Below are 13,463 nucleotides of genomic sequence, written 5' to 3'. Positions count from 1 at the left end.
TTCCAAAACATTGTCCCCCTTGCATTAGACATCTTCGAAGCACTGATGTAGTGTTAGTTGCTGACACTGCAGGCATTAAGTCTTGGTACAGCACACTCTCTATGATGTGTAGTGTCACCAGGAATGGCATTGGTTCAGATTCCATGTATAACTGTTACTCCCCTTTCCACAGCTGAATAACTGGTGTAGATTAGGAACAAGTCACAAGAGTGGCATCCAATTGAAAGACTTGTACATGGCCTTTGAGCTGCATAAAAAAAGCCCTTAAAACCAGTAAATGGAAAGCAGGAATCTGCTATAAGGCTCCGAATATTTGTGAATAGATAGTTTATGATTTCTTTTTTGTAAAGCAACTCCATAAAAATCAAAATGACAAAGTTGGAGTAAAGTTTCATGACACAGCTGCAAACAAAAAACTGTATTACTTCATTCTAAGAATATAATAGAGGGAATCATTCCACGTAGGAAAAATATATCTAAAAACAAAGATGATGTTACTTACCAAACGAAAGTGTTGGTATGTTGATAGAGGCACTAACAAACACAAACACACACACAAAATTCAAGCTTTCACAACCCACGGTTGCTTCATTAGGAAAGAGGGAAGTAGAGGGAAAGACAAAAGGATGTGGGTTTTAAGGGAGAGGTTAAGGAGTCATTCCAATCCTAGGAACGGAAATACTTACCTTAGCGGGAAAAAAGGAGAGGTACACACACACACACACACACACACACACACACACACACACACACACACACACACATCCAACTGCACACATACCATATACGTATACATATATGTGCGGATAGATATATTTTTACTTCATTCTACGTTACATATACTCAAAATTAGCAAACATTTGCCTCTACTAAAGTTTGATATCACTTTGCTGCGTCCTTGCAAAGGGTATGTTGATTGCATAACACCCAATAAATGTTTCATAGCAGCCATCATCAAATAACTTGCCTTTATATTTTATTGGTCCCTTTCCTTGCCATGATTAAACATTTCACTCTGGAAAGGAGTTATCACAAGCCAGGCAGTGCCCTGGTTGCAGCCATACGATTGCCCTTGTTTTTGCAGCTCTGTGGATCTTTGGATCATGATGTGGGACAGGCATTGTGAATTATCATTTTGTATCCATCAGCAGGTCAATGAGTTTACATTCAGTGTAATAAGTTATATAGGCAAGGGTAACTGGTTGGATCTTAATGTACTATATGAGCAGACATTCTCGATACATTGTTAACTTCTGTGTATTTTATGTTGTTTGTTGCTGCTAAGTGTAAATAAACCATATTCAGATTTATTTCCAGAAAGACTGAGAGATGTTCTTCAGAATATAGTCTTTTAGATCAAGAAAGGGGCAATGTCATTAGGAAATATAATTCCAAGCTACTGACTGTTAAATATGGAGTGCCACAAGGATCAGTAATGGGTCCTGTTCTGTTCATACTCTATGTAAATGACCTAAACATAAGCAATGACAGCAGTAAAATATTTCAGTTTGCTGATGATACGAGTCTTCTAATTACAGGAAACTCAGAAGAAACTCTTGTAAAAACATAAAAGAAACCACTGACAGTCTAACATGTTACTTTGATGACAATGACTTAATAAAAGAACACTGAAAAAACTGTAGCTATGGATATACACACAGCACGAACAAAAAATCTGATATCATCCAATCTAGAGCTATACGGACAAACAATTGCCAAAACAGCCTGTACCAAATTTCTTGGACGTCACCTACAAGACAACTTGAAATGGAAAGCACATATTGAGCAGATGAACAAAAAATTAAGTACTTCTTGTTTTGTGCTGCATACATTAAAAAATTGAACCAGCTACAACACCCTTCAGTTTGTATATTATGCAGTTGTACACTCTCACCTCCGGTATGGGATTATGTTCTGGGGAAATTCTGGAGATGCCATTAAAAAAAAAAAAAAAAAAAAAAATTATAAGAATAATGGAAGGGGTAGATGATCGCAAATCTTGTTGATCATTGTTTCAAAAAGGGATGATCCTGCAACTTCATTGCATATATATACTTCAAAATATAATGTATTTGAAGCAAAACTTACATACAAAAAGACCACTCATCACCCAAAATCACACAATACACAGCTATGATACAAGACAAAAATTGGATGTACATGTTCAAAGTGCCCACACAAAGTTATTTCAAAACAGCCTTATCCATCCTAGTATCAAACTGTACAATGCCTTACCAGATACCATTAAACACATACGAAACATTGGTCACTTCAAATTTAAACTGAAGTCGTACTTGGTTGATCACTGCTTTTACACAGTAAATGAATACCTACAAAACTAAATTTTGGTGTGTTTACCCAATGAACATTTATATTTTATCTCTCTGTATATAGCGTAACAACATTTATTTAAGTATTCATCATTAATTGATATATTAATGTGTGTTATTATGTACAAAGGTATATTTTATGTAAAACTGTTAATATTAAAAAAAATCCAAATATCTCTTGCACATTTTGCAGCTGTAGATGAAAATGGATCAATAAATCAATCGTCTTTAATTAATCTTGTGATGGCTTTGTCATCCAGTTTATTCTATTTCATAAAATATTTTATAATTGAATAAAAAATTTTGTCTTTTTTTATTAGTTGTGGTAAGTTTTTTTACTATTGTCTGAATTGTACAGTTTTAGAAGTCTGTACTGGAGATTATGGTGAAGGTCATGTTGAAAAACTTGTGCAAGCAATAGAAAATGGAAAATGTGAACGATGGCACAGAAGAATTGGCAGCTGTTCATCAAAATATGCAGGTAAGTTTATTTGCTCCAAACAAATCAGCATTTATCAAAAGTTTGCAACAATAAAAAAAATTAAAACATAATTTCATTTCAGAGTCAATTGCAAATGGTTCTATAACTTCAGAATACTCTCATGGGACACCAGAAATAGGTCCATTGGTGGACACAACTAAGAAACCCAGACCTAAACTGTATGCTGCATCCTTCCCTGCACAGTTTCTCCATCTCATAAGAAGAACATTCCTCATTCACTTTCGTGACAGTGTAAGTATATCATAAAAGTGATTATCCAAAATATGTTCAACCAGTGTGCTAAAAATTAACTGCAAGCCCACACAGTGTAATTTTGCACAACTGGTATTAAGCTTTTGGTAACCCTGAAGTTGGTCAGTGATAGTTGTCTTCCAAATGTTGGAGGATCTGATGAATATATGTCAAAAGATGTACATCAATATGACATGTGAAACGTGTTTTATTCATCTTATAACATACACAATTTCAGAACACATGGCTGATATACAGGAGACATATTGTCACATTTACAATAATACTGTGTTAAGAATTTACTTCTTTAAAATTTGCCAAACTTACAGTATTTACATTTAGTATAAGTATCACAAATTTTTATTCCATTTTAGGGATCCAGCTCAAAGTACCACTTTGTCCTTCATGAAATATTCCCCAGAGTAGTAGCATCACTCAATTAGAAAATTATATAACTTACTTTTTAAAATATATTAAAAACCTTCATATTTTTATTGCATTGTGAATTTTCATGGCTATGTACTGAGGAATCTTGACACACAGTTTTAAGTGATGTGAGGTGAGCATAAAGTTTTATTTATGTTTTGTGTTGTGTGAGTGTTCAGAATGATTTTTTAAAAATAGATCAGGCTAGGAGAATAACCACCTCAAAGATGTATAAATGGGGGACAGTTAATATTTTTAGGTCTTTAGATAATGGTCGACATGATGCCCTCGAATGTGCAGTGCACATGTTCTGAATGATCCTTTTTTTTCCAACTTTAAAATTCATGTAAAATTTCCTGAGTTTCCCCAAAAAATTATGCCATATTGAATAACAGATTCAAAATAGTTATAGTATGCTATTTTCTTAGTGTCCATATCAGTGGCACAGGCTAAAATTTCATTGCAAATGCAAGGCTGTTTAATTTATTTGCTAGATATTCTATATGAGAATTCCAACTCAAAGTTCTGTAAGTTTATTTCCAAGAATCTGACTAAGTCAACTTCTTCTATTTTTTGATTGTGGTGAGTGATGCAGTTTCCTTCAGCTTTTGACTGTTTGGTTTTAAAACGCGCCATTTGGATTGAACTATGTTTTCAACTTACTTAACATATTCATGACATTCTGTGGTGTATTGCCAGAATTTTCATTTTCAAGTAGGGCAGAAGTATCATCTGCAAACCAGATTAAATGAGTATTTACATTGAACGGCAAGTCATTTACATAGAAACAGGAATAAAATTGGCCCAAGGATTCAGCCTTGAGGAACACCTTGTGACACAGTTTTCCACTCTGAGAAGTAATTTGCTCCATTTGATATGACTACTGCCCTTTGTTTCCTCTCCATGAGATATGATTCATACCCTTTGAAAGCAGTATCCCTTTTTCCATACCAGTTGAGTTTGAAAAGCATCATGGCATGGTTTACAGAGTTACATACTTTTGTAAAATCACAGAATATTCCTGCGACCTTAGCTTTCCTATCAGATTATGAAGTATTTTTCAGGAAACACATTTATCACATCTACTGTTATTTTACCTTGCTGGAAGCCAAATTGGTTGTGTGAAATTATATCATTCTTGGAGATGAAGCTTTGTATCTGTAAAGCAGCAATTTTTTCAAATATTTCTGGTATGACAAGAAGTATAGAAATAGGGTGGTAATTTCCCGTATCATCTTTCGAACCTTTTTTAAACAATGGTTTTATTTCCGAGTATTTCAAGAAATCAGGGAAGTAACCTTCCTCAGAGGATCTGTTTATTATGAGAGTTAGAGGATGAACTATTATGTTGTAAACTTTTTTAATTAGTTTGGTGGGTATCTCATCCCAGCCTGCAGAGGTTTTGTCTTTTAAGGAGAGCATGACATTTTCAACAAATTTTGTGGAGCCTGTGTTGAACTTTTTGTCTTTTAACCCAAAACTGTTTACTTTCTATTCATAATTTGCTACATCTAAATCAGATTTTGCTACATTTATGAAGTACTCATTGAAGCATTCAGACATTTGGGCTGGATTTACAACAGATTTTTCCTTAAGTTTGATTTTTGAAATGTCTTGTTTGTGATTTCAGACACCTTATTCAGACTTAACTACTGCCCTTGTTTTATTTTTCTGTCATAGAGTGAATTTGTTATTTGCTATTTGTTTTGAAGCTTCCACAACTTTTTTAAAAAGATAGTTTTATAGTTCCTAACATATTTTACAAAATCAGGATCTTTGTTGTTGTACTTCTGCTGATTGTGTAGGTTCCTTTTCCTCTCATTGGAAAGTTTTATTTCTGGTGTGATCCATCTTACCTTACATGATGTTTTATTGCAATATGATCTTGGTGGGAAAGCTTCATTGAATACTTCAAGAAAACTGTTTAGGAATGTACTAAAGTTTTCATTTTTTGAATCACCATCCCCAAAACACCACTTAACTTTACTTAGTTTCTCATAGAATATTTCAATATTAGGTTTACTGAAACTTATTATAATGTAAGTTTTTCTTCTGTAATGTTTATCAGTTTTTGGCAGTGAGACAGACAAGGCTGAGTGATCAGAAAGTCCTACGTCTAGACAGGCTCTGTAATTGAACCAATAAATTTTGTTGATTCTGTATTGTCATTTGCAGTGTTTATATTAAAATCTGCTGCTATGGCAATTTTTTTGTTCTTTTCTTTCTTTTGTTTATCTAGCAAGCACAGGAATTTAGAGAGGAATTGTGTGACTAAAGCTGTTTATGGAATTTTATAAACAGAAATCATTAACATATTAAAGCCTTTAAGCTCTATGCAACAGCTTTTGAATATACAACCTTCATTTAAACAATTAAAATCGGTTTTCACTTTATAGCTTGTAGAAGAGTCCAGGAGCATGCAGCAACCTCCCTGTCATTTTCTCTCCCTGCAATAGCTACTTGCAACATTAAAATTTTCAGTTTTGTTAAAAATATTTATTGTATTAGAGATAAGCCAATGTTCATTTAAACAAACAATTTTTATGTGTTTACATTCTGAGAGAAGAGTTTGTAACTCTTGTATCTTAGGCAGCTGGAAGATTTTGAATTTAAGCCATTTATATTCCAGTGCATCAAATAAAATTTTTTGCTCATATCAATGGTATTAAGCATACATTTTTGTAAACATTGTTCAGCAGTTTTCTTTTCGGCTAACAGGTATTTTTCTTTTACATCCCCTCCAGTAAATATCAGTTTCCCTTAGTTTTAATGATTTTACAAACATCCATAAACATTTTGCTGAAGGTCATTGATCCTAGTCTGTTTAGATGCAGTCCATTCTTGGCTAGACATTCCTTGCCCAAAAACGTATTTGGGTTTATAAATATAGCACCTAGTCTGTCACAACACTCACTAATTCTGTAATTCATTCAATTGATATAACTTTCACTCGCCGATTTCCTGTTTATGGTTGCACTGATTGCTATCATAGATGCAGGGTAAATTTTTCTGGCTGATCATATTATATTTTTTGATTTGTTTATAATTTCCTCTTCACTGTATCCTCGGAGGAAATTTGGATGAAAATGGCTTTCTAACTTTCGTTTGCTTCTTTTTGATGTTTTCTCTTGAATTTGTAATGTTTTTAAAATAGTTACTGAGCTGATGGGACATAATTCCTGGACAGACTTCAACTTCACAGGTTGGCACTATCACATTTTTCAAATGTAATTACCAATTATGAGAAATTCATTTTCAGCTTCACTCTGCAGTAATTAATTTTGTGTCACTTTCTTTTTATCTATAAACAGTTATCCTTATCTGAAGATCAGATTGGGAATTTAAGGAGATGGGACCTGGATAAACTGACTAAACCAGAGGTTGTACAGAGTTTCAGGGAGAGCATAAGGGAACAAATGGCAGGAATGGGGAAAAGAAATACAGTAGAAGAAGAATGGGTAGCTTTGAGGGATGAAGTAGTGAAGGCAGCAGAGGATCAAGTAGGTAAAAAGATGAGGGCTAGTAGAAATATTGAATTTAATTGATGAAAGGAGAAAATATAAAAATGCAGTAAATGAAGCAGGCAAAAGGGAATACAAACGTCTCAAAAATGAGATCGACAGGGCGTGCAAAATGGCTAAGCAGGGATGGCTAGAGGACAAGTGTAAGGATGTAGAGGCTTATCTCACTAGGGGTAAGATAGATACTGTCTACAGGAAAATTAAAGAGACCTTTGGAGAAAAGAGAACCACTTGTATGAATATCAAGAGATCAGATGGATACCCAGATCTAAGCAAAGAAGGGAAAGCAGAAAGGTGGAAGGAGTATATAGAGGGTCTATACAAGGGTGATGTACTTGATTACAATATCATGGAAATGGAAGAGGATGTAGATGAAGATGAAATGGGAGATATGATACTGCGTGAAGAGTTTGACAGGGCACTGAAAGACCTGAGTCGAAACAAAGGTCCGGGAGTAGACAACATTCCATTAGAACTACTGACAGCCTTGGGAGAGCCAGTCCTGACAAAACTCTACCATCTGGTGAGCAAGATGTATGAAACAGGCAAAATACCCTCAGACTTCAAGAAGACTATAATAATTCCAATCCCAAAGAAAGCAGGTGTTGACAGATGTGAAAATTACCGAACTATCAGTTTAATAAGTCACGGCTGCAAAATCCTAACGTGAATTCTTTACAGGTGAATGGAAAAACTGGAAGAAGCCGACCTCGGGGAAGATCAGTTTGGATTCCGTAGGAATATCGGAACACGTGGGGCAATACTGACCCTACGACTTATCATGGAAGCTAGATTGAGGAAAGGCAAGCCTACTTTTCTAGCATTTGTAGACTTAGAAAAAGCTTTTGACAATGTTGACTGGAATACTCTCTTTCAAATTCTGAAGGTGGCAGGAGTAAAGTACAGGGAGCGAAAAGCTATTTACAATTTGTACAGAAACCAAATGGCAGTTATAAGAGTCGAGGGACATGAAAGGGAAGCAGTGGTTGGGAAGGGAGTGAGACAGGGTTGTAGCCTCTCCCCAATGTTATTCAATCTGTATATTGAGCAAGCAGTGAAGGAAACAAAAGAAAAATTTGGAGTAGGTATTAAAATCCATAGAGAAGAAATAAAGACTTTGATGTTCACCGATGACATTGTAATTCTGTCAGAGACAGCAAAGGACTTGGAAGAGCAGTTTAATGGAATGGACAGTGTCTTAAAAGTTGGATATAAGATGAACATCAACAAAAGCAAAACAAGGATAATGGAATGTAGTTGAATTAAATCTGGTGATGCTGAGGGAATTAGATTAGGAAATGACACACTTAAAGTAGTAAAGGAGTTTTGCTATTTGGGGAGCAAAATAACTGATGATGGTCGAAGTAGAGAGGATATAAAATGTAGACTGGTAATGGCAAGGAAAGCATTTCTGAAAAAGAGCAATTTTTTAACATCAAGTATAGATTTAAGTGTCAGGAAGTCGTTTCTGAAAGTATTTGTATGGAGTGTAGCCATGTATGGAAGTGAAATATGGACGATAAATAGTTTGGACAAGAAGAGAATAGAAGCTTACGAAATGTGGCGCTACAGAAAAATGCTGAAGATTAGATGGGTAGATCACATACTAATGAGGAAGTATTAAATAGGATTGGGCAGAAGAGAAGTTTGTGGCACAACTTGACTAGAAGAAGGGATCGGTTAGTAGGACATGTTCTGAGGCATCAAGGGATCAGCAGTTTAGTATTGGAGGGCAGCGTGGATGGTAAAAATCGTAGTGGGAGACCAAGAGATGAATACACTAAGCAGATTCAGAAGGATGTAGGTTGCAGTAGGTACTGGGAGATGAAGGAGCTTGCACAGGATAGAGTAGCGCGGAGAGCTGCTTCAAACCAGTCTCAGGGCTGAAGACCACAACAACAACAACATATATCATGCAGTTAGCTGGTGATGTATTAAAAGGTACATTCACACTGTTTAGGTACAAAATGTGTATTTTGATAACTAAATCACTAAGAAGTTAACATTTTGATAGTTGGACATGAACTAACTGACTAAATAGGTGTTAGCATTTTTGTGCTACTAGGTGCTAATTCACAAAGACATTCTCATTTTAATTATTTAGTGCAGACTGAATTATAACGTGGTGTTACAGTGTCTAAACAGGGACTGATATTAATGAATTGATTGACATCTGCCAACTGTCTGCATCTGCACATCACACACATTTATAGATGCACTTAAGGTTAATTTGTTATTACAGTTAAAATTTTGACATCAAAGATAGAGGATGGAAAGAGATGGTTGGCAAAAGGGCAAATCCATTTAAATATAAGTTGTCAAACCATTAAAAAAAATAACACTGTGATTTATTTATTTATTCACATGTCAAGTTCCGTAGGACCAAATTGAGGAGCAAATCTCCAAGGTCATGGAACGTGTCAGTACATGAACTTACAACATAAAAGTAATAACAGATAAAAATAAATGTTCATGAACCTGAAAGAAAACCAGTCCATATGTTTAAGCAAACACTATCAGCAATACAGTGATAATCAGCTTAATTTTTCAAGGAACTCCTCGACAGAATAGAAGGAGTGACCCATGAGGAAACTCTTCAGTTTTGATTTTAAAGCACGTGAATTACTGCTAAGATTTTTGAATTCGAGTGGCAGCTTATTGAAAATGGATGCAGCAGTATACTGCAAACATTTTTGCACAAGAGTTAAGGAAGTCCGACCAAATGGAGATTTGATTTCTGCTGAGTATTAACTGAGTGAAAGCTGCGTATTGTTGGAAATAAACTAATATTGGTAACAAGAAATGACAATAAGGATAATACATATTGAGAGGCCAATGTCAAAGTACCCAGACTCGTGAATAGAGGTTGACAAGAGGTTCCTGAACTCACACCACTTATTGCCCGAACCGCCCGTTTCTGAGCCAAAAATATCCTTCTAGAATGGGAAGAGTTACCCCAAAACATAATACATATGACATAAGTGAATAAAAATAAGCAAAGTAGACTAATTTACGTGTCGAAGTATCACTCACTTTCGATATCGTTCGAATAGTGAAAATGGCAGTATTAAGTCTTTGTACAAGATCCTGAACGTGGGCTTTCCACGACAGCTTACTATCTATTTGAACACCTAGGAATTCGAACTGTTCAGTTTCACTAATCATATGCCCATTCTGTGAGATTAAAATGTCAGCTTTTGTTGAATTGTGTGTTAGACACTGTAAAAACTGAGTCTTACTGTGATTTAACTTTAGTTTATTTTCTACAGGCCATTAACTGAGATTATGTACTACTTGAAACCGAGTCAATGACCCTTTTCACTTTCCATCTTATATATGTTATGATATAGGTGGTTTTCTACATTTGGTCTGTTGATACATATTGAACACTTACTTTATGCCTCTCTACGGTTCGCACCTCAGCGTTTTATAACTTTGGCATGACATGTAGATATGTTTATATTGTCATTGCGGTAGTATTACCTACTTTGGCACTTACATTTTGTTGATGCTGTCCTTCTGCAAGGTCAACTTGCATATAGATGCATTTATGTTTTCATCCTGAACGTTATCTTGGGTTTGAATATTCTGTTTATGGTATGACAAAGTTGGTGCTCCATATTTGATCTTTTGACATGTACTTGGATATTTGCTTTATGCATATTGCATGAATATGTCCATATATGATTTTCACTACAACAGTTTACAAAATCGATGTGGCATGTAAATATGTTTGTACTGTTATTTTGATAGCTTTTATCTCTGTTCTTCTTTTGCTTTCACCTTTGTCCCACAGTTTTCGCAGGGTTGGCATGGTTACAACCGGATGTGGCAAGGTTAATTTGCAGGGATGGCCAGATTCCCTTCCTGTTGCAACCCTGTATCCCTCCAGGATGTAATCAGTTTAGCCCAGCTGTCTGCGTCTAGTGTAGTGTGTGAACGTGTTTCAAATGTCTGTAAGTCGTGTAACTGAGGCGGGGCGTATGGACTATCCCAGTATTCACCTAGCAGGATGTGGAAAACTGCCTAAAAACCACATCCAGGCTGGCTGTCACACCGGCCCTCATCTTTAATCTGCCAGGCAGATTCGATCCGTGGCCGGCGCGCCTACCCGAGTCCAGGAACCAGCACATTAGCGCTCTTGGCTAACCTGGCTTGTATAGCTTTATCTCTATTGACACTCAGATATTGTTGACGCTATCCTTTTACAAGAACTGCTTGCACATGGATGCATATTACTTTGGTTTATTTATTTCTGATGTTGTTGTACTTTATTTCAGCCATCTATCATTTTCTAAAATTGCTGTTGTAGATTGGTAGGTTACTTCAGGATTTTGCAGTTTAATGTATCTTCTAAGTGACCAGTTTTTAATCATGAAATATTTATTTTATTAATAAATAGTATATTGGTACAATATATAGAATAGAAATTCGTTATATTATAGTATGTATGTATAATTCTGTGTTAGGTATGTGTCAGTGAATGTATCTGTTGGTTTTTATCAAATGATTACTGCAAAATCCCATTCTATAGTGTTGTCTGTGATTCCTACTCTGTCATTATATTTGCATGGGAGGTAAGTTGATGATGATATCATTACTGATTATGCATACAGGCCTGTAGATGGAATATTGAGTCATCAAAACTGGTTGCAGTATAATAAAAAAAAACCCATCAAAATGATGGCTACAGATGCTTCATCTCACTATGGAATTTCACTGTAGTAGTATGAGGGCAAGGTGAAATGCTCTGAAACTGCAACAGAGAATGTGTTAGTGTCAACGAAATTTTGTTTTTGTTATGTTGGTTCCTGTTATGCAGTAGTATACGTAAAGCGGAAACGTCATCTGGAAAACTGTTTTATTTATAGGACTTTTCATAGCAGTTCTGTTTTGTGTGAATTACTAAAATGAATAAACTGTGATTCTATCGCAGCATAAATTTATTTCTTTTGCATGATTTATGGCCAACATAAAATTTGGGGAAAGTTTGAAGAGTCTCCTTCATCATTTTCTACAGTTAAAAATAGTTTGCTTAATGCGTGTATGCAGTATAAATCTCTTGTAAATGTTTCACACAATGCTGGTCACAATGGTACAACCATGTATGTCCACATTGTGAAAGCTAGCTCTGTTTCTGATTTATATGGCTCATTAAAATATGTTCCATTAAGATATATAAATATCTGTGTTCACCATGCAGCCAGTGTTTATGAAGAACTCATTGAGGACAGCATACTGTGGAGAAAATACCACTGACTGATGATAATCACATATATAGTTGTGTAACATTTCAGTGTCTAATATAAGTTTTTCTCTCTTGCAGAGTCTTACACGGATGAGGCTGATGTTACACATTGTAATTGGTTTTCTCATTGGGACTTTGTTCTTTGGAATCGGAAATGATGCTGGACATACACTAAATAATTTCAGCTTTTTGTATTTCTGCCTTATGTTCATCCAGTTTACAGCTTTCTCAACCATGAGTTTAACATGTAAGTAGACATATTAAAATAAACAATGGAAAATCCTTTGCAACAGATAGATATGCATGTTCCTTCTACAAAATTCACTTGTATAATGAAACAAAATCCCGGCATGCAACAAATGAAAGCATGAGATATGGATATTCATCCATCATTAATTTGTCATGTTTATATATTCACTTGATTACTCTTCAAAACAAAGCTTCAAAATCTGTAATGTATCACAAAAGTAATTTCCTTGTCATGTGCTTTACTAGCTCAACTTCAAATTTATGGAATAAATAACACAGTATTACAAATAATTAATTCTTATCTACTTAACAGGAGACTGTTTGTGTCAGTTCAAAATAGGCATTCTTGCTTGAAGCAAATCATGTTTGGTGTGACTCAGGGCTCTGTCCTTAGACCATTCTTCTTCATTGCTGCAATTAACAATTTGCCACACTATGTTGGGCTTCAGTCAGTCATCTGCTATGCAGACAATACAGCTTTAATCTCCACAGATTGAGATATGTCAAGATTACACCTGAAATCACAGGATACTCTCTCCATAACACTAAACTGGTTCTCATGTAACAAACTACTTTGTAATCTAGAGAAAAGTCATCGTCTGTAGCTGAGACTAGCTAAAGGGCTAGAATCATACTCTGTAAAACTGCTTGGAATATGCATTGAGTTGAAACTAAACTGGGAACCCCATGTTAACTATATCTGCAAAAAGATATCATGGATGTCCTGACTCACATGGAAAATATCTGATCTAGTGAGTAATAAATATCTTAGGACAGCATACATTAGACTTTTTCAATCTCACTCATATCATGTCAGTTGTGTACTACACATTCAGGCAAAGGTGCTATGAATAATGTGTAAGATTGGTCCAAGGGAACACTTATGTCCTCTATTCACTAAGAATACATTGACAGTGATAAATCTTTATATCTGTGCGTCATTGATATATGCTAAA

The 13,463-nt window shown here is 35.2% G+C and overlaps 1 protein-coding gene across 1 annotated transcript in view; it reads left to right on the top strand.

The window, feature by feature from the left end:
• The window catches only part of LOC126278191 (ATP-binding cassette sub-family G member 1-like), a 330,372-nt gene that overhangs the window by 298,787 nt on the left and 18,122 nt on the right, over nt 1-13,463 (top strand). The window contains exons 7-9 of the mRNA XM_049978105.1: nt 2,689-2,811; nt 2,894-3,063; nt 12,337-12,505. Coding sequence (XP_049834062.1) covers nt 2,689-2,811; nt 2,894-3,063; nt 12,337-12,505 — 462 coding nt within the window. The remainder of the gene's footprint in view (nt 1-2,688; nt 2,812-2,893; nt 3,064-12,336; nt 12,506-13,463) is intronic.

This window comes from Schistocerca gregaria, chromosome 6 (genome assembly GCF_023897955.1).
Source record: "Schistocerca gregaria isolate iqSchGreg1 chromosome 6, iqSchGreg1.2, whole genome shotgun sequence".
Taxonomy (NCBI): Eukaryota; Metazoa; Arthropoda; class Insecta; order Orthoptera; family Acrididae; genus Schistocerca; species Schistocerca gregaria.
This window is presented reverse-complemented; position numbering and strand designations above follow the sequence as displayed.